The 25,383-nt window shown below is 47.2% G+C and overlaps 6 protein-coding genes and 2 long non-coding RNA genes across 11 annotated transcripts; 5 read left to right on the forward strand and 3 right to left on the reverse strand.

Annotated features, from left to right (window-relative positions):
• Positions 1-89: 89 nt before the first annotated feature.
• Positions 90-2,174, forward strand: LOC9654299. Its single transcript, XM_002982962.2, has 5 exons — positions 90-1,163; positions 1,229-1,306; positions 1,363-1,428; positions 1,491-1,556; positions 1,611-2,174. The coding sequence occupies exons 1-5, from the start codon at positions 528-530 to the stop codon at positions 2,004-2,006; spliced, it is 1,242 nt and encodes a 413-aa protein (XP_002983008.1). The 5' UTR covers positions 90-527; the 3' UTR covers positions 2,007-2,174.
• On the reverse strand, positions 2,160-3,484 carry LOC9654043 (histidine-containing phosphotransfer protein 1). 3 transcript variants are annotated; one of them, XM_024688140.1, is made up of 7 exons: positions 3,408-3,484; positions 3,188-3,232; positions 2,999-3,136; positions 2,782-2,912; positions 2,646-2,714; positions 2,518-2,589; positions 2,160-2,458 (listed from the first exon to the last, which is right to left on the reverse strand). In XM_024688140.1, the coding sequence occupies exons 3-7, from the start codon at positions 3,056-3,058 to the stop codon at positions 2,281-2,283; spliced, it is 510 nt and encodes a 169-aa protein (XP_024543908.1). In that variant the 5' UTR covers positions 3,059-3,136; positions 3,188-3,232; positions 3,408-3,484; the 3' UTR covers positions 2,160-2,280. The 3 variants fall into 3 exon arrangements, with proteins under 3 accessions (XP_024543908.1, XP_002983113.1, XP_024543907.1); XM_002983067.2 differs by lacking the exon at positions 3,408-3,484 and having other exon boundaries at positions 2,160-2,327; positions 2,386-2,458; positions 3,188-3,266; XM_024688139.1 differs by lacking the exon at positions 3,408-3,484 and having other exon boundaries at positions 3,188-3,386.
• A 111-nt stretch (positions 3,485-3,595) lies between these two features.
• Positions 3,596-8,312, forward strand: LOC9654300 (probable chromatin-remodeling complex ATPase chain). Of its 2 annotated transcripts, XM_024688134.1 has the most exons (24): positions 3,596-3,897; positions 3,942-4,049; positions 4,114-4,217; positions 4,296-4,399; positions 4,449-4,546; positions 4,603-4,782; positions 4,832-5,053; positions 5,106-5,240; positions 5,291-5,573; positions 5,625-5,698; positions 5,752-5,972; positions 6,025-6,112; positions 6,165-6,258; positions 6,310-6,498; positions 6,552-6,589; positions 6,639-6,706; positions 6,756-6,845; positions 6,906-7,015; positions 7,064-7,119; positions 7,165-7,330; positions 7,388-7,566; positions 7,622-7,831; positions 7,887-7,988; positions 8,225-8,312. In XM_024688134.1, exons 1-24 carry the CDS (start codon positions 3,706-3,708, stop codon positions 8,240-8,242), a joined length of 3,129 nt encoding a protein of 1,042 aa, XP_024543902.1. In that variant the 5' UTR covers positions 3,596-3,705; the 3' UTR covers positions 8,243-8,312. The 2 variants fall into 2 exon arrangements, with proteins under 2 accessions (XP_024543902.1, XP_024543901.1); XM_024688133.1 differs by having other exon boundaries at positions 6,906-7,119.
• An 87-nt stretch (positions 8,313-8,399) lies between these two features.
• On the reverse strand, positions 8,400-11,219 carry LOC9654044. Its single transcript, XM_024688136.1, has 8 exons — positions 11,092-11,219; positions 10,699-11,038; positions 10,439-10,633; positions 10,102-10,374; positions 9,950-10,052; positions 9,778-9,896; positions 9,541-9,717; positions 8,400-9,282 (listed from the first exon to the last, which is right to left on the reverse strand). Exons 2-8 carry the CDS (start codon positions 10,999-11,001, stop codon positions 8,482-8,484), a joined length of 1,971 nt encoding a protein of 656 aa, XP_024543904.1. The 5' UTR covers positions 11,002-11,038; positions 11,092-11,219; the 3' UTR covers positions 8,400-8,481.
• Positions 11,220-11,412: 193 nt separating this feature from the next.
• Positions 11,413-14,173, forward strand: LOC9654301 (pentatricopeptide repeat-containing protein At4g02750). The gene has a single exon (XM_024688135.1). The coding sequence runs from the start codon at positions 11,436-11,438 to the stop codon at positions 13,944-13,946; it is 2,511 nt and encodes an 836-aa protein (XP_024543903.1). The 5' UTR covers positions 11,413-11,435; the 3' UTR covers positions 13,947-14,173.
• A 2,068-nt stretch (positions 14,174-16,241) lies between these two features.
• On the reverse strand, positions 16,242-16,806 carry LOC9654045. Its single transcript, XM_002983069.2, has 2 exons — positions 16,530-16,806; positions 16,242-16,473 (listed from the first exon to the last, which is right to left on the reverse strand). Exons 1-2 carry the CDS (start codon positions 16,788-16,790, stop codon positions 16,315-16,317), a joined length of 420 nt encoding a protein of 139 aa, XP_002983115.1. The 5' UTR covers positions 16,791-16,806; the 3' UTR covers positions 16,242-16,314.
• A 2,440-nt stretch (positions 16,807-19,246) lies between these two features.
• LOC112351028 lies at positions 19,247-19,693 on the forward strand. The gene is made up of 3 exons (XR_002993970.1): positions 19,247-19,287; positions 19,358-19,503; positions 19,563-19,693. It is a non-coding gene; the product is annotated as an uncharacterized LOC112351028 (long non-coding RNA).
• A 1,131-nt stretch (positions 19,694-20,824) lies between these two features.
• On the forward strand, positions 20,825-21,416 carry LOC9654302. The gene is made up of 5 exons (XR_002993973.1): positions 20,825-20,868; positions 20,914-20,986; positions 21,037-21,119; positions 21,171-21,221; positions 21,282-21,416. It is a non-coding gene; the product is annotated as an uncharacterized LOC9654302 (long non-coding RNA).
• Positions 21,417-25,383: the final 3,967 nt, after the last annotated feature.

A 25,383-nucleotide genomic window follows, 5' to 3' on the forward strand; every position in this document is an offset into this window, starting at 1 on the left:
CTGCCACGTCAGCCCCACCCATCCATGGCCGCAGCCTCGGCATTGACCTGCAGCCGTTAGATCACCCCCAACCCGACGGCGGCGATGGCGTACGCCACCTTCGCGGGCAGCGGGCAGGCCTAAATCCTCTGCGATTTTACGGCGCCGTCACACTTGGCCTCTTTCACAGCGAGCTCGAATTTACCTGTAGAGGAAAAACGCTGCCCGGGTCGCCTCTAGTATAGTGGCGCAGGCGATGGAGAGGAGCGAGGGCGCATAGGGCTTTTGTCCAGCGCCAGTGAGTGAGAGCTTCGCGAGTGCGGCTAGGGTTTTTCGGGGCGATCTCTAGAACACCATCGCGGTGGCGGAGCAGCCTAGAGGTAGGCACGGTCAATCTCCAGCTCCATTGCGCCGCTGCGAGGAATCGCGCACAGGGTTCTGCCGGGATCGATCGATTCCGGGGCTTTTGGGCCATGCTCTAGCAGGTACTCTGGATCTCTCTCATTGCGGGGCAAAGGATTGGATGTGTGACTGATAGAGCGGAAAGAATGAAGAGCAAAGGGAGAGGGAAGCCGCGGAAGCGGGCAAAGGCCGAGGATGTGGCCGACCTCGTCAAGACGGAGATAGATGCCGCCGAGGCGCTCGCAGAGTTTAGTAAGCAAGTAGTGGTGGCTCGAGACGACGATTCTGGCATGAAGCTCCAGTGGCAGAGAAAGCGCAAGAGATCTACAAAGTATGGGATGGAGTCGTCCAGCAGCAGTATGTTGGTGGCCTCCAACAGCGCTGTGGATTTCCCACTCGTCAAGGACGAGTACCCTTCGGACAGTGATAAGGAACGCGGTGGTGGTAGCCTTCCTTTGGTGACTTACAACAGGTTTGACACTTCCGAGGATTCCCTGGAGCCGGGCTTTCGGGCTGAGAGCCCGAGCTCACCACTTCCGCCTCTTGGAACCGAGGGATACTCGGCCTACGTCAAGTCGGAGGCGGGGCTGGTCCAGCAATGCGCGTTCAAGTCATCGCTGGAGTTTGAGGAGAAGCCAAAGGCAATCTCCTGGAGCAAGCTCCGTGGGATGAAGCAGCCAAAGCTGGAGGACGCGAGGTCGAGTTTCCATGCAAAGGATAGACGAATGAGTTCTACGCTAGGATGCGGTAAAGGACGGTCTGCCAGAGCCGTGTTAACCGAGGTAAGCCATTTTGAGTTTCATTGCCTCGTCTAATATGTTTTGCTTTTCTCGAACTTGTCTTCCAGGAGGAGAAAGAGATCCGCAGACTTCGACGAATAGAAGCAAATCGGGAGTCCGCACGTCAAACCATACGCCGAAAGCAGGTACTTATCATGGGATTACATGGCGTGGCAGTAAAGCATGGTCTCTTGATTCGCAGAAAATGTGTGAAGAGATGACGTTGAAAGCGAACGAGCTTTCTTCAGCAAACGATCGATGTAGGAAGGTAAATGCTCCCTCGCTTTGCTCGTGATTGATCGATTAAGCCTGTGTTTCTTTTCCGTGCAGGAAATCGAAGCGATCCGCGAGGAAAACCGGCGTCTGTATGAAGCAGGCTGTTCTTTACGAAAGCAGGTACATAACAAGTATGATTCATACTCACGTCTTACATAAAGCGTTGTCTCGCAGCTTGCCGACAAGTACATAGAGCTCGGCACCTCCTTCCCAGTTCTTCCGACTTTAGAGGACGAATCCAAGTGTGCAAGGAAGCCGGATGGATTCAAGGAAGCGATCACTGAGACTGTCCAAGTTAACAGGCAGGATGACAACATAGAATTGGTGGAGTCACAAACCTCACACTCCACAGCAGCAGTGGCTCGCACGAATCAAACAGCGGCGCCGTTGCTTACAGTGGAACGCTATACAACAATGGTTCCTCCAAGATTTTATAGTTTCCCTTATTCATTTTACACGGGGCGAAAAGATGCGCTAGCAGCAGCTACGGCAGCTCAGGCCCGGCGACGAAGAAAAGAGCTGACGAGAAGCAAAAATCTGCTGGCCAGGCAAGTTAGCCTTAACTCTTGATACTTTGATCATCTTTCCTCTCAATTTTCTTCTTTCATGATTTTTTTCTTATCCTTTTTTTTTCATCAACTCTGAGTTGATAGATATGGTTTGAAAAGCAATTATTTTCATGTGACACCCCAAATTGTATTCTTTATACGCTATAATCTTGAAAGCATGGTTGAATTTTTTGTTTTATTTTGCAAATAGTGGGAGGAAAAAAACCAAGCAGTGGCACAAACTCCCCACTCAATCAATACAAATTAGCAGCAATTATCGGGTTTTCATTGTTTACTCAAACTGTGGGACTATTCCTCCAGCAGCAACAATTTGTTCTTCCAGCTACACAAAATGTTTCATTACAAAATCTTAATGGTAAAGAAAAATCTCGTTTTTGAACCTGAAGAAGTGTTTCCAACCTTGCTTTCACCAATTGATACTCCCGTTTAACTTGTTGAAGGCAATTCACACACCTGAAACAACAAAAGGATCTCATAGTATTTGAGAAGTTTTTGAAAGAATCCTGGTTCACCCTTCTTTGTTTGAAGCATCACAACACTGCCGAAAGCTAATGCAAACATTCTTCACGCGTTGCGCTCCAATGCTGTGAGTTCGATCGATTCGTCTGTGAGAAAGTAAAAGGATGTTTTGCGTAGATACCTGGAGCTACTGCCTTTGAACTGATGAACATGAGCATCAAGAACTTTGAAGTCAAGAGGATCAGTCTCACTGCCAACAAAAATGACAAAGAGACACATACGCATCAAATCAAAAGAGAAGTTAAGTTAAAACTCACAGTGTTTCAGTGATGCTGTCGATTATTTTCTCGGAGTCCTCGAAAAAGAGCGTTACAACTTCCGCCACGAATCCTGGATTGCTTGGGTCCTGTAACTGTTGGAGCTGGACAAACTGATCATCGAGAAATCCCTGGATTCCAAAAAAGAAAAAACCAAAAAAAAAAAAGAAAACGAGGAAGAATGAGAGGTTCGAGCCTTGATAACCAAAATCCAAACCTCCTTGAACATGTCCTCTGTCAGCTCCACGTATTTTTGCTCCAGCGGGGCTGCAGCCATCCCTAATTCGATCGATCCAATCCTCCCCAGCGGCACAAAGATCCGATGGCCTCCTCACGGACGAATGCTCATGATCCGCTGCAAGGAATTCTTAGCAAATCGCCAGAAAAGCTATCGATCGGAGCTCACCCTCGTTCGCCTCCCAGCCCTAGCGATCATCCAAATTACCCTCCCCTGGCCAAAGAGGACAGAGAAAAAAAAAACCCAAAAAAAACCATGAGAGGAGAAAAGCTGTAGTATATTCCAGCTCGAGCCAATGCCATCCAACCACATAGAGAATAGCAGCAAGAACAATTGCAACACAGCCTGGAAGGAAAGACGGACAAAACCGAGCAAGGGGAGGGAAAACCTAAAATAGTGGCGATCGAATTTCCTCCAAATCTTCTCGCGCGCCACGCGACATAGCCCCAAAGCGTGGCAAATCTTCGCGAAGAAAATCTCGCTCGCTCGCCATTGCCACTCCGTCGGCCCTAAAGCTTTGTGGCGGGAAATTTTTTGACCGAAATATTGGGGCGATCGTGGCCGTCCGTTGCCGCAGCAACGGCTCGGATGCGCATGAGGCCGCCCTTGATGCCTATGCTCCCCTGGAAGCTGCGCCTAAAGGAACGAAGAGTGTGAGTTAGGTTTTCTTAGAGCTGCTAGGGTTGATGGCGCGGCAAAGGAGGTCGCCCTCGGTAGAGGAGGACGAGGAGGAGCCCATGGCGGCCGAGAATCAGGAGAGCGGCAGCAGCGAAGCTGAGGAGGAAGAGGAAATTGAGGATCTCGGCGACGCGGAGGAGGAAGAGGAAGAGGCGGAATCCAGCCGGCACTCTTCGGCAGACGAGAGCTCCGATGACGAGGTACGAATTCTTCGCTTGGTCTAGAGCTGATTTTTTTGCCGCAGGACGAGATCTCCCATAAAGAAAAGGAGAGGCTGCGAGTCTTGAAAAAGAGGAACAGTGATCAGCTCAAATTGCTCAGCCAGCAAAATGCTCAAATCGATGCTGATATGGTAAGCTGAAAATCAAGCTGTCGATTGACGAATTTCTCCCCCTGACGATTGCGCTGCCGATCAGAATCATAAAGCGGAGGGGAGGCTAAAGTTCTTGCTAAAGCAGACAGAACTATTTTCTCACTTCGCTCAAGGCGCTCCAGCTGACACGTCCTCCAAGAAGAAGAGGTACAAATAGGAATGCTCTAGAAGCGGAAGATACTGTGGAACTCTTCTTGTGTTTACTCGGACTAACCTTACTTGTAGAGGAGGAGGAGGACGCCGTAAACTGACTGAAGAGGAGGAAGACAAAGATATAGCTCAGGATGAAAGCGGGGTTGGGACAACAAAACTCTTCACGCAACCATCCTGTATGCTGGTTATTCCTTTGGATGATTTCTAACATTTGTTGAAGCGCAGGTATTAAAGGAGTTATGAGGGATTATCAGCTCGCAGGTCTGAACTGGCTCATTAAGCTCTACGAGAACGGAATCAATGGAATTCTAGCCGATGAAATGGTACATTGTAGAGCTGTTCATTTTGAAGTTCATGGTGTTGATTTATTCTTCAACAGGGCCTTGGGAAAACGCTACAAACAATTTCTCTTCTCGGCTACTTGCATCAGTATCGGAAAATTACCGGTCCGCATATGGTGGTTGCTCCGAAGTCAACTCTGGGTAACTGGATGAATGAAATTCGGAAGTTTTGTCCCATTCTCCGAGCAGTCAAGTTCCACGGTACCCAGGAGGAAAGGGTATGTTAAATTGTTAATCTTTGTGCTTGCTAAATCATGGTACTTCCAGGCTTATCAGCGAGATAATTTACTTAAACCTGGGAAGTTCGACGTATGCGTTACAAGTTTTGAGATGGCAATTAAAGAGAAAGCAGCACTTAAGAAGTTTAGCTGGCGATATATTATTATTGACGAGGCCCATCGGATCAAGAACGAGAAATCAATTTTGGCGAAGACTATGCGCATTTTTTCTACGAATTTTAGGCTCCTCATAACAGGAACACCGCTGCAGGTATTTTAAAAGGTTTCTTAAGCTGAACCTAATTCACTGAACTGATTGACAGAACAATCTACACGAGTTATGGGCTCTTCTTAACTTTCTGCTGCCGGAGATTTTCAGCTCTGCTGAAACATTCGACGAATGGTTTCAAATATCTGGCGAAAACGACCAGCAAGAAGTTGTGCAGCAGCTTCACAAGGTATGAATGAGCGCTATGCGCTATCGTCGATGCTGATAATGATTTTACAGGTGTTGCGGCCTTTCCTTTTGCGAAGGTTGAAGTCAGATGTTGAAAAGGGGCTGCCTCCCAAGAAGGAAACAATTCTCAAGGTTGGCATGTCAAAAATGCAAAAGCATTACTACGGATCGTTGCTCCAAAAAGATCTCGATGCTATCAACACTGGCGGAGAAAGAAGACGCCTTCTAAATATTGCGATGCAGCTCAAAAAGTGCTGTAACCATCCATACTTATTTCAAGGTGCTGAGCCAGGTCCGCCATATCTCTCTGGAGAGCATCTTGTTGAAAACTCAGGTTAGTTTCTTTAAGGGTCACTCGTTCGTTTTTTATCGCTTTCTCTGGCAGGCAAGATGGTGCTTTTGGACAAGCTTTTACCGAAACTCAAACAACGGGATTCTCGTGTTCTCATCTTCTCACAGGTTGGCATTTACCTTCACAGAATTATACTCTAAATAAACTTCTGTTTTCTCAGATGACCAGACTTCTTGATATACTTGAGGATTATTGTATTTATCGTACATATCAATATTGTCGTATCGATGGAAAAACAAGTGGCGAAGAACGTGAAGCTGCTATAGAATCGTTCAATAAGGAGGGAAGCGAGAAATTCTTATTTCTTTTGTCAACGCGAGCCGGTGGCCTTGGAATTAATCTGGCAACAGCGGATATTGTTATATTGTATGACAGTGATTGGTACGACCTTCAATGAGTTTTGAGTGATGGTTAATATGGCCATTTTTTGCAGGAACCCCCAGGCCGATTTGCAGGCTCAAGATCGTGCCCATCGTATCGGTCAAAAAAAGGAGGTTCAAGTTTTCCGGTTTTGCACAGAGGTAATAAGTTGATTATAACTTCCTTTCGGCCTCTCAACTAGGAGCTTTGCAGTTGACTATCGAGGAAAAAGTTATTGAACGGGCTTACAAAAAGCTTGCCTTGGATGCGTTAGTCATACAACAAGGTCGTTTGGCGGAAGAAAAGAGTATGGTTAAATGTTTCAACGTTGCCACTTTTTGACACTTGCTTGGCACAGCTGTTAACAAGGATGAGCTTCTTCAAATGGTTCGATACGGCGCGGAGATGGTTTTCAGTTCTAAAGATAGTACCATAACCGATGAAGATATAGATCGTATAATTGCGAAGGGAGAAGCTGCAACTGCTGAACTGGATGCAAAGATGAAGAAGTTCACGGAGGATGCGATTCAGTTTAAGATGGATGATCGTAAGTGCACTCTTATTAATCCATCCCATCACACTATGTTTTGTATTTTACAGCTACCACCCTCTACGATTTTGATAATGAGAAGGAAAAGGTAGAGTTTGCATTTCGAACGCGGTCTTATCCTTACACTCTGATTTCAGAATAAAGACTTCAAGAAAATAGCTGCTGACAATTGGGTTGAACCTCCTAGACGGGAACGCAAGCGGAAGTAAGTATCGAGGTCCAGACGACAGGTACTGATAAGATTGTTTACACAGCTATTCAGAATCCGAATACTTCAAGCAAGCCCTTAGACCGAGCACCTCAAGCAAGTCCAAGGAGCCCAGAATTCCCAAAATGCCTCCACTGTATCCTTGTCTTTCTTCTACAATTTCTTTGTTCTTTCTTTTTTTCTTTAACATTTTCAGACATGACTTCCAATTTTTCAACGTTCCTCGACTGACGGAGATTTTTGAAAAAGAGGTGACGCGGAGATATCTGAACAAGAATCAAGACGGTGAAACGGGAGATATTGAGGGTGTGTTTTCTTTTACTTTCCTTTTCGTGTCTGACTTAAAGCTAGCAGAAGGCGAACCACTTACGCCAGAAGAGCAAGAGGAAAAAGAGCAACTTTTGCGAGAGGTAATATTGGGAGGTTTTGCCAGATCTCATTTCTTTTCTTTACAGGGCTTTCCAACTTGGAATCGAAAAGACTTCACCAACTTTATTAAGGCATGTGAAAAGCATGGCCGCTCGGAAATTGGAAAAATAGCTCTTGACATGGAAGGAAAGACGGAAGAGGAAGTTGAGCGGTATGCAAAAGCTTTTAGTGAGCGCTACAAGGATCTTACTGGTATGTAATTTTTCTGCTTTGTATTCCTTGAGGCTAAAATCTCTTTATTTGTTTCAGAATATGATAAAATAATCAAAACAATCGAAAAGGGTGAGGCCAGACTTGCACGGAGGGACGAGATTATGAAATCGATCGGGAAGAAACTAGACAAATACCGGAATCCCTGGCAAGAGCTGAAAATCCAGTACGGCCAAAACAAAGGCAAGCTGTACAACGAGGAGTGTGATCGTTTTATGGTACGTTAAGCACGAAGGTATACTATCGCCACCGATTTCATGATGCATTTTGCAGGTATGTATGATCCAACGCCTCGGATATGGGAACTGGGACGAGCTAAAAGCGGCATTCAGGAGCTCGCCGCTTTTCCGGTTCGACTGGTTTGTGAAGTCACGCACGCCAGCAGAGCTTGCAAGGCGGTGTGACACTCTCATCAGGCTGATCGAGAAGGAAAACCAGGAGACCGAGGAGAACGATCGACAGGTTCGGAAGAAGCCTGCAAAGGTAGTCAGCTCTTTTGTTTCTATTTCCTTGTGTTTACTTTGCTTCGTCTTTGTAGAATGGAGCCTCTCCATCGACAAAATCGTGCTCTGGTAGTGACAAGGAAGAGGTCGCGGCGCCTACTCCCAAGAAGAGAAAAGCTCCCTCGGAGACATCATCGGTATGTGGTGTTTTGTTCTTCGTCCCCTTCTCTTTTTTGCTTGTAGATCTTAAGTTATGCATTTGTGTTTGCACTGTGTCTATGCTCCTGTGTGACTGGAAGCACGCTTCTTTTACAGGATTAGCCTGTAGAGCATCCAAGTGACGATCGGTGTAAGTCCTTCCTGCCTCGTACTTGGTTTTGATAGCTCAGGATCGTCAGTCACAAAGATGCTCAAGTGATTTTTTTTGTTTCAGGCCAAGAGGAGGAGGTGATCCGGGGCTATTCTTTTTAGTTGTACAGTTTTGATTGTTAATGGTCATCAGTGACTTTATGCCACTTTAACCCTTGACTATAATTTGTCAGCCCTAATCGGACGAATAAACTTTTAGGGCAAGCAGCATTAAGGTCTAGAAGCCACTGGCTAAAGCCTAACCCTAATTTGACTTCCTTCTTTAATCCTCTTATATACAAACCCATATAAATGGGAGGAACAGGAAACATTGGAATGTACTTATTTTTGACTTTCGAGTTCCAGTATGAGCTGCTCCATGGTCTTCCTGTATATTGGCATGTAGTGATCATTCACCATGGTTCGCGACAACCGCACCTTCCCATATAGCCTCCTGTTCGTCTCAAACAGTCCCACCCTCGCCTTGAATTCCTGCTCGCCACCATCGCTGCCCGAGTCCTCTGGCAGCGGCGAAACCATGTGAATCACTCGACCTGGGGGATAGAACCGATTGCGCTCTCGGCCACAGCCTTGTTCTTCCGATGGCAAAACTATGTCCCTTCCCATCTCGGTCGCGGACGCCATCACGTCCTCCTCCTCTTTGGTGATCTCCTTAGCTGCTCGCTCTTCTTCTTCCCGCCCCAGGCGATCCTCCTCCTTTTGCCGCTGGAGTTCTTCTTCCAGCTCCTGCCACAGATACTCCTCGCCAATGCTTACGTGATCCGCTGCCTCCTGGGAGCTGGAACCGGGAAATTCTGCTTCAATCTCCATTTCCTCCTGAGTCTCCACGGACCACTTTGTGTCCTCCTGAGTCTCCACGGACCACTTTGTTTCCTCCTGAGTTTCCACAGACCACTTTGTTTCTTCCACCTCGGTGAAGGTGGACGAGCACGGAAGAGAATCCGCCTTTGGAGCCTCTTCCATTCCCCCTTCACTCTCTTTAATACTCGTCACTGTACTCGTTACTGTGTTTGCACGCCTACGCGGCCCGATGCACGCCCATCCAGACAGTCCGGTCAATCCGAGCGATGGCCGAGTCCGAACAACTGCCATTGCAACGTTCTGCGCTTGTTTCATGACAACCTGGACGCATTAAAACACGTAGTTAGAAATTGGTGCAGGACGCTGGACGATGGACGGGGGGAATGGAACTCAACGAAGTACCAGGTTGGAAAGATGACAAAGATTGCTTTGCCAGTATATCCTAACACGGTTCGTCCAAGGATAGAAGAAACCCGGAAGAGCTTCTCCGAAAAAGATGTAGGCCTAATCTTTGCTGGAGAAGGATCAGGAGAGTGGAGAAAGGGGAAAGCATTGTGTTCGTTACGGGATAGTAGATACCTGGGTGCTGCTGCTGACTGGCTTCCAGATAGCCCCCGCGCTAGCGACTCCAGTTCGCATCCTTGCCATTGATGGCAATCTGCTACTTACTGCTGTAGCAGAACGATACACTGTCCGCAAGATTCTTGTTCGTTCGATCTGCTCCTTGAAATCACTGACCCAAGCAGAAGATGTCACCTATTTCAGAAAAATGAATTTCACAGCGAAAGGGAGAAGTATGAGCAGCAAACTACTTACTTCAGCTCGTAAATCGTCCACAGATGCAGCAGAAAACGTTGGCACCAGGTCTGAACCGTTTACGACAGACGTCACAAATGGCAATCCAGACTCCGCAAGCTCCCACGTCATGCAAGCAGCTGATAATAGTAGAATGTTAGCAAAGTCTCGGCTCTAAAAAATAGTTATCTACCAGGAGCGAAGGATACACAATTCGCTGAACTGAATTCCTTCTTCTCTCGAAGAATATACGTCAGCAAAGCAGCCGTGCCGCCGCCAAGTGAATGACCAACTATCTGGATCAAACGTAAGCGTCAAAATGGGAGTTCCAATCACGCCTCTTACCTTTATTCGATAGCCGGGAGACTTATTTAAAGCTTCAAGCAAATGCGGAGTAGCTAGCTGAGCAATCCACCTTGCAGCAGCAACCATGCCGCAATGAGCATATCCCAAAACCAAACTTTCCACGCCTCCGTTATGCAGAACCGTGAGATGGAAGGGGACAACCGCTCCCGTGACAGCCGTTAACGTGTCCTTGATGCTATGAGTTCCACGGATGACAAGAAGTATGGATTCGGTCTTGTCATCCCTCAACACACAAAAGGCGGGCTTCAACAGCTGCACGAAAGAAAAGAAATAGCTCACTTAATCGACTAGTCCCGAAAAGAAAGAACCAACATACCGCAGCCTTCGGTTCTTGAAGAATCACTTGATCCTTAGAGAAGCCAGTTTCTTCCAGGAACAAAGGGAACGGCTTCTTCGAAAAATGTAGACATATAAGAAGCAATCGCAAGAGCTCCTTCAACGTATTCACAACCTCCAAGCCTGTAAGCTGGCAACCATCGCCAGCGAAAACACTAGCTACGTGGAGATGTCCCTGCGAAGACGAAAGAAGAGTAGCTGATTTAACAAGAAAAGCACTACTTCCACACTTCCACTTACTTGACGCCGGAGAAGGTAATTGATTCCAAACGCCAAATCCCCAATCGGCCATTTCCCAAGAGTCTCCGAGTAAGTAAACCGCAAAGTCTCCATAATCGTGGCAAGAGCTTCCAGCCATGTCGATGGAGCTCGGACGAGCCGAGGCATCCTCAAGGAGCTGGAGCTGGAGCTCCTACTGGATTCCCCGCCCTCATCCAGCTCGCCAAATTCATCCACACCGCGCCTTCCCCATGGAATCCCCCATCTCGAGTAGTAATACAGGGCAGCTGCTCCAGCCGCCGTCGCAAGCGTCGCCGTAGCCATCGCGCTCCAGAGCTTCGATCATCCCTCGGACATGGAGCTGTAAAGCGCGCATTCGATCGAGAGGGAGCGGTTCCAGCAGCGTAGCCTTACCTGGAGAGATTGCAGAACCCTAGAAGCAGATCCAGCTCGCCGTGAGGATTTCGCACGGAAAATGCGATGACTCCCCCGAGAAATTCCACCGCCTTCCCTAGTCACAGAACAAACGTTGCGTCGCTTCTCCTCCGTTAGGTCTAAAAAGGTCACATATGTCCGGAGGATATCCTCCTTGGAACCGTTGGATAATCCAATAGGGCTGCTTACGTGGGCCGTCGGATGTCGCCGTAAGGCCAAGTGTCACACCGCGAATCCGACGACCACGATTTCTTCCAGACCGGAAGTGCCACACCGCGAAATTCGACGGCCAGGATTTCTTCTAGACGGGAATCAATGGCCAGATGTCGAGCAGCCTGTCGCTTCTTTGTTCCAAGCAAGGCCCACTCCACGCGTTGAGGGCTTTTGCGAGCGCTCATGTTCTTCACGTCGATAGGGCTCACAGCGAGGCGGATCTGGCACGCCAGTGCAACGATGCCAGAGATCTCTCCCATGCCCGCCAAATCCACGCTCGAATTCTCGCCACCGAGTGGCGCGGCAGCGTTTTCCTGGGAAATCAGGTTATTCATATGTATGGGCGATGCGGTAGCGTCGGCGACGCCGATCGTGTGTTTCACGCGATGGAGCGGCGGAATCTCTTCTCATGGAACATCGTCCTCGCGGCATATGCCCAGAACGGGCATCTTGCCGAGTGTAATGCCGGGTTCTCGAGGATTCCGGAATGGAATGTTGTGTCGTGGACGGTGATGATGGTGGCTTACACACAAAGAGGGAATGTCCAGGGCGCGAAGGAAACGTTCGATCAAATGCCGGAGCGGAATGTCGTGTCTTGGACGACCATGATCTCGCTATATGCCCAGTCAGGGCATTTCGAAGATGCCAAGAGAATGTTCTCTTTAATTCCGGAATGCACTGTGGTATCCTGGACGGTCATTTTCCAAGCCCACGTTACCAACGGCCAGATCGACAGCGCCAAAGCCGTGTTTGACGAAATGCCCGAGAGGAACGTGGTCGCGTGGACGGCCATGGTCTCGGCATATTCCAACCTCCACAGGCCGGAAGATTCGCTCGCGTGGCTCAGCAGGATGCCACAGTGGAACGTGGTCACGTGCAACGTCATGCTGGACGGCTACGTGGCACGGGGCCTCTTTGACGACGCCGCCGCGCAGTTCCACGTCGTCCCCAAGGATGTGGTGACGTGGAACACCATGCTGACGGCATGCACGGAGCACGGCCACGTCGACCTCGCGGTTGAAATGTTCCACAGGATGCCGCAGCACACCGTCGTGACGTGGAACGCGATGATAGCCGGGTATGCCCGTAACGGGCATCTGGACGAGTCAAGGGCGCTGTTTGACTGCCTAGACGAACGCAACGCGGTGACGTGGACAACCATGATTTCGGCGTACGCGCAGTGTAGATTACTGCGGGAAGCCGCGGTTCTGTTTCACGAGATGCCGCAGTTAGACGCACGGCCGTGGCACGTCATGGTTGCGGCATATGCCGAGGCAGGGCAGTTTGACGACGCCAAGGCGCTGTTTGAGCAGTCCGACGCTCGGGATTCCACCACGTGGACGGCCATGATGGGCGCTTATGCTCACCACGGCCAGTGGGAACAATCCAAGGCCTTGTTCGATGGAATGCCGAGAAGAGCTGTGGAGCCATGGAACAATTTGATCTCGGTGTATGGCCAATGCGGCTATCTGCAAGACGCGATCGAGGCATTCCATAAGATTCCCCACCGGGACGTGATCTCCTGGAACTCGATCCTCACGGCCACCGCGCAAAATGGACGCCTGGACGATGCCGAGGAGCTCTTTCGCCAAATCCCCGAGACGAATCCAGTTTCTTACAACATCCTCCTCCAGGCGCACGCTCAATCCGGCAACATCGATCGAGCGCTCGCTTTGTTTCGATCGATGCCAGGGCTCGGGATCCTGGCGTGGACGGCGATGGTCCTGCTCTACGCCAAGACCGGCAATCTGAACGACGCGCGGGAATTTTTCCACAGAATGCCGCAGCGCGACGCCTTCTCGTGCATCACCATGATCGCGGTGAGCGCGATGAAGGGGAATCTTTCTGAATCAAACCAGTGCTTTCGCGAGATCCGCTACCACAACCTCGCGTCCTGGACGACGATGCTAGTGGCAAATGCCCAGAACGGGCATCTGGAGGTAGCGCGAGCGTTGTTTGATCTCATGCCCGTACGAGACAACGTATCATGGAACGCGATGATCACGGGCTACGCCTCGAAGGGCCGTACGGAAGAGGCCCGGCGGATATTCGAGTCCATGCCGGAGCGCAACGCGGCATCTTTCGGCGCCATGATCTCGGCATATGCCCAGAACGGGTATATTCCCCAGGCGCGCGAGGTCTTCGAGAGTGGCGGCTCCTCCCAGCACGACGCCTGGAACGCCCTGATCGCGGCACTGGCGCGCGATGGCCACGCCGCCGACGCGATCCATCTCTCGCGCGCGATGGCGCTCGAGGGCTACGCGCTGGATGGGGAGTCCTTCACGGCCATCCTCACGGCGTGCTGCCACTCGGGCAACATTGGGCGAGGGATCCGTGAGTTTGGATCGATCGTGGATCACGGGCTGAGCCCAATTGGATCTCACTACTGCCGGATGATCGATCTCCTGGGGCGTGCCGGGGAGCTGGGCAAGGCGGAGGATTTGATCGCGGCAATGCCATTCCCGCCCTGCGATGTGGCGTGGGGGACGCTCTTGGGTGCGTGTAAGGTCTCGCCAGATGTGGAGAGGGGGATGCGAGCGGCAGGGCAGGCATTGGAACTGGATGGCCAGAGATCCGGCCCCTATATCATGCTCTCCAACTTGTACACGAGAGAGGCGTAGATTGTCTGTAAGGATTGATCAAAAACAGCCTGGATTTTGTCACAGGAACTGACACATTCGTTTCTAGAAGGATGGATTGATCTAACTTCCTTTTGAATTTAACTCGATTTTAATAATTTTTTACCTTTTTTCTTTTATCTTTCTAACCATTTTTATGATTTTAACCAAATAATAAAATCAAATTTATATTGTGAGGTCCATGCACTCACAATATGATATTATTTTTATTAGGAAATCCTAAAAAGGTTCTTAAGTAAGTACCTTTTGCACTCAGTTCCATAATACGTACATGCATTGCAGCTTGACTCCCCTTCCATAAGCAAGAATAATCTCGCTAATCATAGTCAGTTGTGTCACTTTGGTTTAGTAGTTTTCCTTCTGGAGATACCTACAAAGTTCCAACCTTAAGAAAAGAAGACAATTAAAAACCTCATACACAGAAAGACCCTCATACCCTTTATATCGTGAGGCCCTCCTTTAGCAACCCAGCCTTGAACATCCTCTATTTCACTCTTCACCTGGGCGTCTCCTCACCACATGTTTCAATCGCATCAGCATGCTCCGAATAGTCCACTCTTCTCACATGGTTTAAGAATTAAAACAAGCAAATGGTGTCGAGGGTATTCCTTGGGCCTTGATTGGTGAGTCTTGGATGATGATGTTGGTTCGATCAAGTTCCACGACCACCACAACTGATGCGGTCTTGTTTTAGATCAGATCTCAGGAACAGGAAGAGGAACGTACATCCTCCGGCTCGGAGACCCTCAACGTCTATAAACGTATGACATTCATGCTTCTTTCCGTTAGCGAACAAGTGCTAGTATAGCTTTAGATAGAATTGTCAGACTGTGGAAAACGTTGGCTATCTTTATGGGGGCCCGATCTAGTGCCGCTGAGATTGCTCAACGATTTAACGCTATGTTTTGCTCTCAAACTGGAAAGACAAGCTCGCATGCAGGTGAGTGCTAAATTCTTTGGATGCTTCTTCTTTGCTGTTTTCTTCCAAGTGTAATGAAGCAAATGGAGCTCAGAAACGTGAGCCATCCATGAAGAAGTTAGACAAGAAGAAGCCGAGATCTAGCATGGCGGCAGCAGTAGCAAGGGGAGCAAGAGTCACAAGCGAAGGTAAGCACACAGGAATAGGATGTGAAGATAACACAATTGGGCGAGTGGTACTTAAGAAAGTAACAACAAGCAAGGCTGCGAGGAGGGAGAGGAGGAAATGTCTAGATTTCTCCCCACTCATGTGATGCTTTCTATTGGCTTACCTCAACGCTCCCTCGTAATCCAAGTGTCACCCAACCTAAGCCTAGTGCAGAATGAACAAATTTGTAAGGTCCTAATGGCTTGGTGAGGATGTTGGCCAATCTCTCTCCCATAGGAACATAATCGATGTACATTACTCGTGCTTTGACTTATTCTCACACGTAATGGAACTGCCCAAGAATGTGTTTGTTGTGACCATGGAAGACTGGATTCCACGTCATTAATATGCTGCTTTGATTGTCACACCTCTTTAATTTTTGGATCAAGCTTCTTGTGTAACTAATCTAGAACATGGGCATATGTGGTGCAATTAACATGCAAAGATGTGAAATATCAAACTTCTTTCCAGACCACACTTCCTCCAGAGTTTGGCCACCTTTTAGTGCAGTGGTGGCTAAACAATTTTGCACATGCATCACCATAGCAAATGCCTTTTGCCAGAATGCCTAGCCTAATTTAGCATAAAAAAGAAGGATGCATGCTGCATTGTGTTTGATTCTTCCTCTCAGTGATACCATTTTGTTGTGGGGTGTATTGTGCAGTGATTTAGTGTTCACATGACAAAAGTCTTGAAGAGAATGGTTAAAATACTCCTTTCCACCATTAATTCGCAATGCGCTAATTTTCTGCTCTAAGATTTGTTTCAATGAAAACTTTGTAGTGTTTGAAGGTCTCTTAGCCTCGTGCTTTCCTCGCAAGAAGAATATGCATGTTTTACGATTGAAATCATCAACTAGCATCATGAAATATTTCACACCAAAGTGATTGGGAACATTCATAGGCCCACACAAATCTGAGTGAACAAGTTCTAGTGGATATTTGTTTTGACACATTGATGAAGCAAAATTTTGCTGATGAGGATGTTTCCCTAGCATACATGTCTCGCAGAAGGGGTGTGTAATCTTTATCCCAAGGTTCAGCCCCATAACAATGTTTCATGTCTTTATATCGGGAAGGAAGTATTGCCCTCAGTAAAGCAATTGACTGGCAAAAGGGTATTTGAGAGAAAGGCTAGGCTGAAAAAATCAATTTCTATAATTTTATATTTATTGATATTATTATTATCGCTTAACCCTAACCGTACCACGAATTCATAAAAACCTTATGCCATAACTCTATACCCTTTTGCACTCAATTCCATAAGCTCTGCAAAAATTGCATCTTGACTCTCCTGCCATAAGCAAGAATAGTTTCGCCAATCATAGTCAGTTGTGCCACTAGTTTGGTCCACCGATTCCAATACTTTTCCTTCTGGAGATACCTACAAATTTCCAACCTCAAGAAAAGAAGATGAAAGAAAAACAGTTGAAAACCTACCTTCTGGACCAAATACCTCACATATACATGCTCCTCATCATCCCACAGAAAGAGAGCCAGAGCCCGCATACCTTTTTCATCAGGAGGGAAGTATTGCCCTCCTTTGACAACCCAGCCCTGAACATCTTCTATATCAATCTTCACAGGGAAGTAATCCCTCTCAGTCACAGGATCGACGATGGGCGTCTCCTCGACAGAGAAATCCACCACATACCCGGGATGTTTCAACCGCATCAGCATGCTCCGGATAGCTTCTTCCATCTTGACAAAACCTAAAGCCTACCCTAAAGCATTTGGGCGAAAGGCTATTGAAAAATACAAGCGCTCCAGAATCATGAGCACACCGTATTTTTGTTCCGTGCAATGGTGCGGGCATCGCGCTATGCGAGGGTATTCCCGGGTCCTTGAGAATTCCAGAATGAAATGGAGTCTTGGGGCTTATTTACAAAGAGAAGATGCTAGATAACGTTCGATCAAGTTCCACGACCATGCGGCAACTCGGTGACACGGACGGATGGAGCATTCCCTGGTAAAGAAAGCCTTTTCTTCGACTCAATGGACACAATAGATTTTCAAGCCAAGACTTCTTGTGTGAATCAAAGGTGGGGTGTAACAAGCTCTTTACAGCTGATGCCACCTCTCAAAAGTGGTTCTACATCAGATCTCAGGAACAGGAACGTCCAACTGTGTATCCTCTGGCATTCGACACTCAGGAATTGTTTTCAAGTGGTTGCACACGGTTCAACTTCATTACAAACAGCTAACAGTATAACATTCATGCTTCTTTCCGTGTCCTTACCGTGTAAAAGTGATAGGATGCTATGGAGTGCTGGTACAGCTTTTGCCAGATAGAACTGGGAGAAATGCAAGTAGGCTGTGGAAAACATTGGCCATCTTTATGGAGATTGCTCAACAATCCGTTTTCAATCGTATTTGAAATGAAACAACGACCATGTGAGTTTGTCCTCCTTGGAACTCATCTCAAAAATGTGATGCAATAGTACCCTTCGTTGATCCTGGAGAGAAATCTATTGGTAATCAAGTTATGATACTGTTTTGGATTGTTATATTGATTTGCAGTGGCTGCTTTAGGACGAACATCAAGCAGCATCCGAAGGTATACTGTTTACGTAACATTTGAACCTTTGAGGTTCGTTTGTTTTGACAGGTCTTGTTTCGTTCTACTATTTTTTTCGAGCGCGATCCTTGGTTTGTCTCGTGGAGAGAAGAATCAGTAAAGGCTGTAGTTTTTGCGTTCCTCTATGACACAAGAATTGTATTTTTATGAATCATGTCAATCTGTCTGTGACGAAGGCAAGTGTCAAATAGACCGAGAGCAAAAATTTCATTCCTGCTAAAGGAACTACGTAAACGTTGATACAATTGCTGTGGAGAGAACTTTCATCAAGCAGGTAAACATGATGTCCAGGATTTGTATGTTTGCTATGGGTGAATCTGCAGTCTCGTCGCAGCGATCTTGATGATCTGATACTTGTCATGCAGTTGATGCAATTTGAGAGCTTGACAACGATGTACATGTAATGAAGCAAATGGAGCTCAGAAACGGGAGCCATCCGTGAAGAAGTTGGACAAGAAGAAGCCGAGATCTTCCAAGCTCAGCAGCTCGGCAGCAGCAAAGGAAGGAGAGAGTCACAAAGAAAGAGAAGGCAAGGAAGGAACAGGATAACAACGAGCAGGGAGAGGAGGAAGGAAAGCAAGGTGAGGAGGGGAGGAGGGGAGTTTCAAGCTTGAGAAAACAAGGAAGAGGAAGAAAGAGGCCACTCATGAGTTTGTTTCATTGGATGAGACGTCCACGGTTCGAATCACATGGTTGTCTTCTTTCTCTTTTAAAATCTTCAAAGAGAATTTAGGGGTTTTAGCGCAGGGAGCTCGGGCAAGGGAATGCATGAGCTATGTGATCTTCATCGGCTCGATTGGTCGCGCTTTAGATCATGAGCTACATTCATGAGGTATGGATCTTTATTGGGCTCGATCGCTTGCATTTTAGACCACGAGCTACATTCACAATCGCTACGCTTGCGAATTTGCAGAGAATATTGAGGTGTCCAGTGTGCCATTCTTGCATTCCCCGGAATTCTTTCCGGGAGTGAGATCTTCGGTTCTTATTTTCCTTTCTATCATATGACATAGCCACGTGGACCGTGACTATGCCACGTGGATGTCATACGTGGCAGTGTTTAAATCTTTTTGGCGGGATGGTGCAAGACGGCTGGGCGCTTGCTTGCTTCTGTGATGCGCCTGATGTCCCTATCGTGCTCAAGGTAATACTGTCAATGCTAGTGAAGGAAATCCCCTAACAGCAGATCTCTGGTGCTTTGTCATGCAGGGGCAGAGCCTGCCTTTCATGGGAAGTGAGGACTATCTGATTAATCCTCTCGTCAGGCCGAGGGAAGGAATCCCCGCTCAGTTCCAGGTGTTGTTGCTCCCCAGCTTCAAATTTCAATTGCAGGTTTGTTGCTTTAGCTTTATCACAGGACGAGGTTCTAAGTCTTTTTTGGTTCTTTGTTCCAGGAATTATACAACATCAGTGCTTGTGGAGATAACGTTCCCTTGGATGGAGCTCAGTCCCTGCTGCTCCCCTGCTTCAAATGGCAATCTCAGGTTTGCTGCTTTATAGGTTCTAAGTCATTTTTATTTTTTCTTCCAGGAATTCTCCAACATCAATGCTCGTGGAGATGACATTCCCTTGGATGGCGCTCAGTTCCTGCTGCTCCTCAGCTTCAAATGGCAGTCACAGGTTTGTTGCTTTCCATAAGCTTAGGTTCAACACAGAACGAGGTTCTAAGTTTTTTTATTCTTTGTTCCAGAAATTTTACAACATCAGTGGTCGTATACTCGGAGGTAATGTTCCCTTAGATGGAACTCGAGCTGCTACAAGCATAGTTCAAGAGTCAGATGCTTTGCTCATCATTGGCTCGACTGTAATGGTTTTACCAGCCTTTCGTCTTGTGAGGTAAGTGGTAGTGTGACTTTTCTTTGACTTGCGTTTGAATCGTTTCCCTCTGTTGCCAGTGCCACTCATAAGGGTAAAACTCGAGCCGACGAGATTGCTTGCTTTGAGATCGGGAGCTGTGTTGGTGAAGTGAGTTTGTCAATGGAACTCTCAAGTCTTGTGAGCATACATCCAATTGGCTGCTGCCCCCACAAAGGCGAGTGCATAGATTCTGAAACTCGCTATAATGTAGGTCTTATAACGTGTGTTTTTTTTATCGTGCAGGATTCAAGCCCCTCCTTGAGGAGGTGGAGAGATGTGTTCTGGGGCACAAGATCATATCCATCTCTATTCCAAGCCAGCAAAGTCAGCTCATAGAGCATGGTGAGCATTCATTTTACTCCCCTCAGAAAGCAAGATTTTCTGGTTCTATTATTTGTTTCTTGTGTAGGAACTATTGGGCTAGCACTACTTTGCAAGCAAGGATTCTTGGTTCTCTTTGATTCCTTGACAACTGCAACTGAAGGTGATGGGAGTGTTGTTGAGATGAGAAGGAACGTGCAGAAGATTGTCGAAGTAAGAAGTGAGCCAAGACTTCGAGTTGGCTTTGCTGGGGAAGTAGCTGCGTGTTGTCAACTCATCAAGCTTTTACAAGTGAAGCTGAGCAAGAAGGAGTTGACACATCATAATGCCGTCAAGTTCATGATGAAGAAAGCAAACCTATTCTCAAGCACAGATGGCAACTTCAGTGCATCTTTCTTTGTCTACGATGAGAACACACTGGTGATGATCAAGGATGAAGGCAACGGATTTAAGACAACAGCGCTTACGAAGGAGCAATCAGTGTTGGTCATTGGTTCCGGAGCACGACAAGCACGAATGATTCTTGCACAGCCGGTTCGAGGACAGAACCATGGGGAAGCAGCAAGTGTGGGAGAAGCTCTTTCTTTGGGTCTCGACGCCTTTGCTCAAGCTTGTGTTGAGAATCCGGAATGTGGAGGGGATTTGTGTGTCATTGACGGCAGCAGAAACATCGACTTTGGTGGAATGGAGTTCAAGAAGGCACTTGCAAGTGCAAAGTCTAACTTTTCCTTCCAGTATGCAAGGCGAGGAGTGCAAAGAAACGCACTGAACATTAAGATTGCATTGTTTGACAAACAGGTAATCCTCTCATCTTTAGCTCTGTCTGCTCTAGTTTTTTACTCGTCTTCTAGGAGGAAGCTGCTTCGGCCAGGGATTCTTCTGCAGAAAAGGTCCAGAGCGTCAAAGAACAAGAAAAGGTTTTCAATCCTTTTGCTATGGTTTGCTTTAGCTCAAAACCAATGTACAGGAACACAACCGAGGTGGTGCCACTCATTGCTTCCAAGAGTTCAAGCAGCATCAGAGGTAAGCTTGTTCACTGTAGATTTCAGAACTTCAACATTCTTACAGGAGCATCACCAGCAGCCAAAACATCGACTCACGTGAATTGAAATCTATCAAAACTGTGGATGTGCTAGTAATGGTGTGTTATCCTTTTCCTTTACTTTGTTGTAGCTCAGGATCAATGTATAGGTTCAAAACCGAGGAGTCTATACGCTCGCCACTCATCGCTTCCAAGTCAATTACAAAACAAGGGAGTTCAGCAAGCACCAGAGGTAAGCTCGTTCATAGATTCAAGGAATTCTTACCACAATACATTCTTACAGGATCATCTGGTTCTCAAAAAAGTGTTGCATGATTGTCTGGTTCTAGTGAGGGTAAGTCTCAATCTCTAACTCCAGCAGCTACACTAACATCCTTTGTCATACTACAAGCAGTGAAAAGGCTACGTGTTGGAACTGTATCTTCGAAGCATTAAGGTCTATTGAAAGTAAAATGGATGGAAGGTATGATGGATTGGAAATGTCAGATCGCAGTTAGAAGAAGAGGAACATAACCGTTAGTTCACTGAGAAGAAGAAGATAAGTGTTAGTTAAGCTAGAAGAAGAGGAAGATAACCATTAGTTCCTCAGTTGCTTCTTTGTTTGTATTTTTTACTGTCGGGTAAAGCTTTTGAGATATTTGCTTGGCCAGAGGGTCAAAATTATGATCTCACAATTTTCTATGCCCAACTGCATGGGATGGATGACCCACGCACTCGGCTGCGAGATGGAAGAAGGGTCATAGGGAAATGAATTCCTCTCTCGATTGCAGCTGTTCTTGAAACTAGATATTGTTGACAGGAAGCAATGGCAGCAGTTCTCTACGACTGGAGTGCCGCATCACCGTCGGATTTGAAGGTAACAATCCTTTGGTCACCATCCAAAGCTTGGAGCGTTGGCAAGTATACTCGAGCGGCATGAGCATTGGGCATTCAGCAAATTGATGCTATCCTCGGATCTTTGAGATGTATCTCAAGTGTGGGAGAAGCACTGGAAGAAATGGTACCAAGTGTGGTATGGCCAAGGTGGTGCAAAACCAACAAGTAGCTGGGAACAAGGTAGGAATCTTTCCCTCATGAACTAGGAACTTCGATAGAGAAAATGAAAGAGAACTTGCTGCGACAGCTTTTAGCGCTAGGCCACAGAGACAATGGTCTCTGGAGGAAGAGTTGACATGAATGTCCAGCATTCCAAATTTTATTGCAAAGTGTATTATTTTAAGAGAAACTTTTCTAACAAGCTTTCAGGATCTTGTCTCCCCCTCAGTGGAGTGTGGAGGACCCGACCTCATTTAAGTCTTTGATCATTGGAAACTTCACCTGGAAATTTGAAAAAGGAAATAGAAAAAGGAAATAGAAAAAGGAACAAAATATGTTCTGGTTAATTTATGTAATAAAATTAATCTTGTGTTTATAAATTAGAAACTGTGAGGGCCAAGTGTACAGCTACGATGCTGTATATTAATATTAGCGTAGTGGGATTTTGGTAGCCGTCGGATTGGTTTCAATCTGGACCACTCGCTCCTGTATATAAGTTAGGGTTTTTGGGCTAATGGATATGCACATTTCTGTATTCCCTTTTTATATTCCATGCACTCACATTGGTGGAGGTGAGGGGCACCTTTGATTGTCCCTGGGGAGTGCTTGGATTTAGGATTTTGGTTTAGATTTAGCTTTTGTATTGTCTAGATCTAGCTTTTTCCATTTCCTTTCTTTTGTTCTTTCCTTTCAGGATTTTGGTTTAGATTTAGCTTTTTGCATTGTCTAGATTTACCATTTCCTTCCAGCTTTTTGTCATTTCTCTTCTTTTGCTTTTTCTTTTTCGTTCATCTTCATGGCCGATCTGCAATCTCCTCCTTTGACTCTAGAGCAGCAGTTGGTTCAATTGCTTGATGCTATGCGCTTGCAATTGAACAACCAAACTCAATTGATGGTGGCATTCACGGCACGTGGTCCAACTCCTCCTGCTCTTGGTGCCAATCCTCGCGTTCGGCCGGAGTTCTTTCGTGGGAATCCTGGGGATGATGTGTACCATTGGTTCGATCACTTCATGGTGATTACTACATATCATTCTTGGGATGATGCTCGACGTTTGCGTGAGTTTCCCACGTGTCTCCAAGGGACGGCGTTGCAGTGGTACAATGGATTGAGTGCGGCCACTCGTGGGGATTGGAGTGTTCTTCCAGATATCTTCAAACGCGCCTTCAGACATGCCGACGACGGTGACGATGCCTTCCAAAAATTGCATCGTCTTCGCCAAGGGCCATCTGAGTCGGTGATGCAATTTGGCATTCGTTTCCGAAGTCTTTTGCTTCGTGCGGAGCCTAATATGTCGGAGCGGATCAAGCTAGGAATGTTGTGGCCAGCACTTCGTCAAGATCTTGTTGGCCTTGTGCATGCACTTGCTCCTGCCACCCTTGACGATGCTCTTCGCTTGGCACAACGTTATGAGACGTCGCCTCTTCCACTTCTTGCTACACGTCCTTCAGCTCCACTTTCTATGAGTGATGGTCCTGTTCCAATGGAGGTTGATGCTGCTGCTACTCGAGTCCAAGGACAAGGGCGAGGACGTGGTCATGGCCATGATGTTCATTGCTGGGCGTGTGATGAAGTTGGTCATACTTATCGGTGTTGTCGGCGCTTTCCGGATTGGCGACCTCCATTTCCTGGGTGGAGACCTTGGCGTCAGCAACGTCCCGTTGGTGCTGCTGCGGTGGAAGGTTTGGATACCGAGGTGCATTCGGGAAACGAGGAGTCGCGCGAGTAATGGAGGGACCTTGCACGAATAAGTTAGTGACCCCTCCATCTTTCTTTCGGGAGTATCATCAAGGGGTTCACTTGGCACCAGTTCATCCAATGTTTACTTTCCAAGCTCGTTTTTATAACAAGAGGTCTCCTATTCTTCTCTCCGTGTTGGTTGATACAAGTTCGAGTTTATCTTCTATTGCTCGACCTGTTGCCACACGTTGTCGTCTACACTTGCGTCGTGCGGTGGATCCAGTTTTCATTCTTTATGGCAACGGCCGTGCACATGCATGTGCACGAGATGAGGCGGACCTGGTTGTGCGTGTGGGCGATCTCAAGCTTGAGTTGCAGTCGTTGCGGGTGGTGCCGAGTCAAGCTTTTGACCTCATTCTTGGTATGGATTGGTTGCAGTGCAATCATGCCAAATATGACTTTGAGGCTTCTCCCCCTTGTCTCATAGTTCCTTATGTTTCATCCATTCCTCTCACTTCCGTACTTCTTCGTCCCTCTACTTCTACCTCTGCTTCCATTACTGTTGTTCCCCCACTATTTCCTCTTATGTTTCCATCTTGTTCTGCTCTTCCCTTTTCCGATCCCTCCGATGATCTTTGTGTTGCAGCTGTTGACCAGCTCATGAAGGAGTATTCTGATCTCTTTGAATTTGACCTATCGTCTGGGGCCAAGATTGCCACACGTCATCCCATTCCAACCGGGGATGTTCGTCCAATCAAGGTTCCTGTTCGTTGTTGGTCACCCAAGGAGATCAAGATTTTACGTGCAAACATCAGGGAGATGTTGGAGAAGGGTGTTATTCGGAAGTCGCGGAGTCCTTGGGTATGTGAACCTCATCTTGTGACAAAGCTTGATGGGAGTATTCGTTTCTGCATCGACTATCGTCCGTTAAATGAAGTGACGATCCCGGACGTGTACACTCTTCCTCACACTGCTAATCTCTGGGGCAAAGTCGTTGGTTCACCAAGCTAGATCTTGCTTCTGGGTATTGGCAAGTACCGATGGCCGAAGAAGATATTCCTAAGACTGCTTTTCGTACACCATTTGGTTTGTACGAGTTCTTGGTGATGCCGTTTGGTTTGAATAATGCTCCAGTAACTTTTCAGCGGATGATGGACGAGGTTCTTTGCGATATGCCGGAGGTGACGATTGATTTCATTGGTGATGTCTTGATCCACTCGGAGGGGACGTGGGAGGAGCACATTCGTGATGTTTGTAAAGTGTTGGATTGGCTATGCGATGTTGGTTTAAAGTTGAAGCGGTCAAAGTGTGTGTTTGGGTCCAAGGACACAACTTATCTTGGGTACCGTATTTCTCGTGAGGGTTTGCAAGTTGATCCTGACAAACTTGTGGCTGTTCTAAAGTTCCTTACTTTGAAGTGTGTGAATGATGTGCAGCGCTTTTTGGGTACTAAGGTGCAGTATCTCAGTCGTTTTGTGGATCATCTTTCCGATCGCACTACACCATTGCGAGCGTTGCTGAAGTCATCAACGTCATCTTTCATCTGGTCTCCGGATTGTGAGCAGGCGTTCGTGAATCTCAAAGAGCTATTGATGACTCCTCCAGTTTTGGCATATCCTGACTACACTCGACCTTTTATTTTGCGCGTGGATGCTTCTGACATTGGTTTTGGAGGTGTGTTGATGCAAAAGAGCTCGAGTGTGCCTGGTCAGTGCCATCCCTTGCATACATAAGCCGTACATTACAACCAGCGGAGATGAACTACTCCACGACGGAGAAGG

This window comes from Selaginella moellendorffii, unplaced genomic scaffold, assembly GCF_000143415.4.
Source record: "Selaginella moellendorffii unplaced genomic scaffold, v1.0 SELMOscaffold_56, whole genome shotgun sequence".
Lineage (NCBI taxonomy): Eukaryota > Viridiplantae > Streptophyta > Lycopodiopsida > Selaginellales > Selaginellaceae > Selaginella > Selaginella moellendorffii.

Excerpts from the sequence above, each read along its gene's own strand:
- LOC9654043 (XM_024688140.1), bottom strand. The coding sequence starts at position 3,058 with ATGGCTGCAGCCCCGCTGGAGCAAAAATACGTGGAGCTGACAGAGGAC. Across the intron at positions 2,715-2,781 it reads GACAGCATCACTGAAACACT|TGAGACTGATCCTCTTGACT; the intron begins GTGAGTTTTAAC and ends TTTTGTTGGCAG. Across the intron at positions 2,459-2,517 it reads GATGCTTCAAACAAAGAAGG|GTGTGTGAATTGCCTTCAAC; the intron begins GTGAACCAGGAT and ends TTGTTGTTTCAG.
- LOC9654045 (XM_002983069.2), bottom strand. The coding sequence starts at position 16,790 with ATGGAAGAAGCTATCCGGAGCATGCTGATGCGGTTGAAACATCCCGGG. Across the intron at positions 16,474-16,529 it reads TGAGGTATTTGGTCCAGAAG|GTATCTCCAGAAGGAAAAGT; the intron begins GTAGGTTTTCAA and ends GGAAATTTGTAG.
- LOC9654044 (XM_024688136.1), bottom strand. The coding sequence starts at position 11,001 with ATGGCTACGGCGACGCTTGCGACGGCGGCTGGAGCAGCTGCCCTGTAT. Across the intron at positions 10,634-10,698 it reads ATTACCTTCTCCGGCGTCAA|GGACATCTCCACGTAGCTAG; the intron begins GTAAGTGGAAGT and ends TCGTCTTCGCAG. Across the intron at positions 10,375-10,438 it reads TTCAAGAACCGAAGGCTGCG|CTGTTGAAGCCCGCCTTTTG; the intron begins GTATGTTGGTTC and ends TCTTTCGTGCAG.
- LOC9654300 (XM_024688133.1), top strand. The coding sequence starts at position 3,706 with ATGGCGCGGCAAAGGAGGTCGCCCTCGGTAGAGGAGGACGAGGAGGAG. Across the intron at positions 4,050-4,113 it reads CTCAAATCGATGCTGATATG|AATCATAAAGCGGAGGGGAG; the intron begins GTAAGCTGAAAA and ends GCTGCCGATCAG. Across the intron at positions 7,120-7,164 it reads AAGAGCAACTTTTGCGAGAG|GGCTTTCCAACTTGGAATCG; the intron begins GTAATATTGGGA and ends TTTTCTTTACAG.
- LOC9654301 (XM_024688135.1), top strand. The coding sequence starts at position 11,436 with ATGTCGAGCAGCCTGTCGCTTCTTTGTTCCAAGCAAGGCCCACTCCAC.
- LOC9654299 (XM_002982962.2), top strand. The coding sequence starts at position 528 with ATGAAGAGCAAAGGGAGAGGGAAGCCGCGGAAGCGGGCAAAGGCCGAG. Across the intron at positions 1,307-1,362 it reads AAACCATACGCCGAAAGCAG|AAAATGTGTGAAGAGATGAC; the intron begins GTACTTATCATG and ends CTTGATTCGCAG. Across the intron at positions 1,557-1,610 it reads GCTGTTCTTTACGAAAGCAG|CTTGCCGACAAGTACATAGA; the intron begins GTACATAACAAG and ends GTTGTCTCGCAG.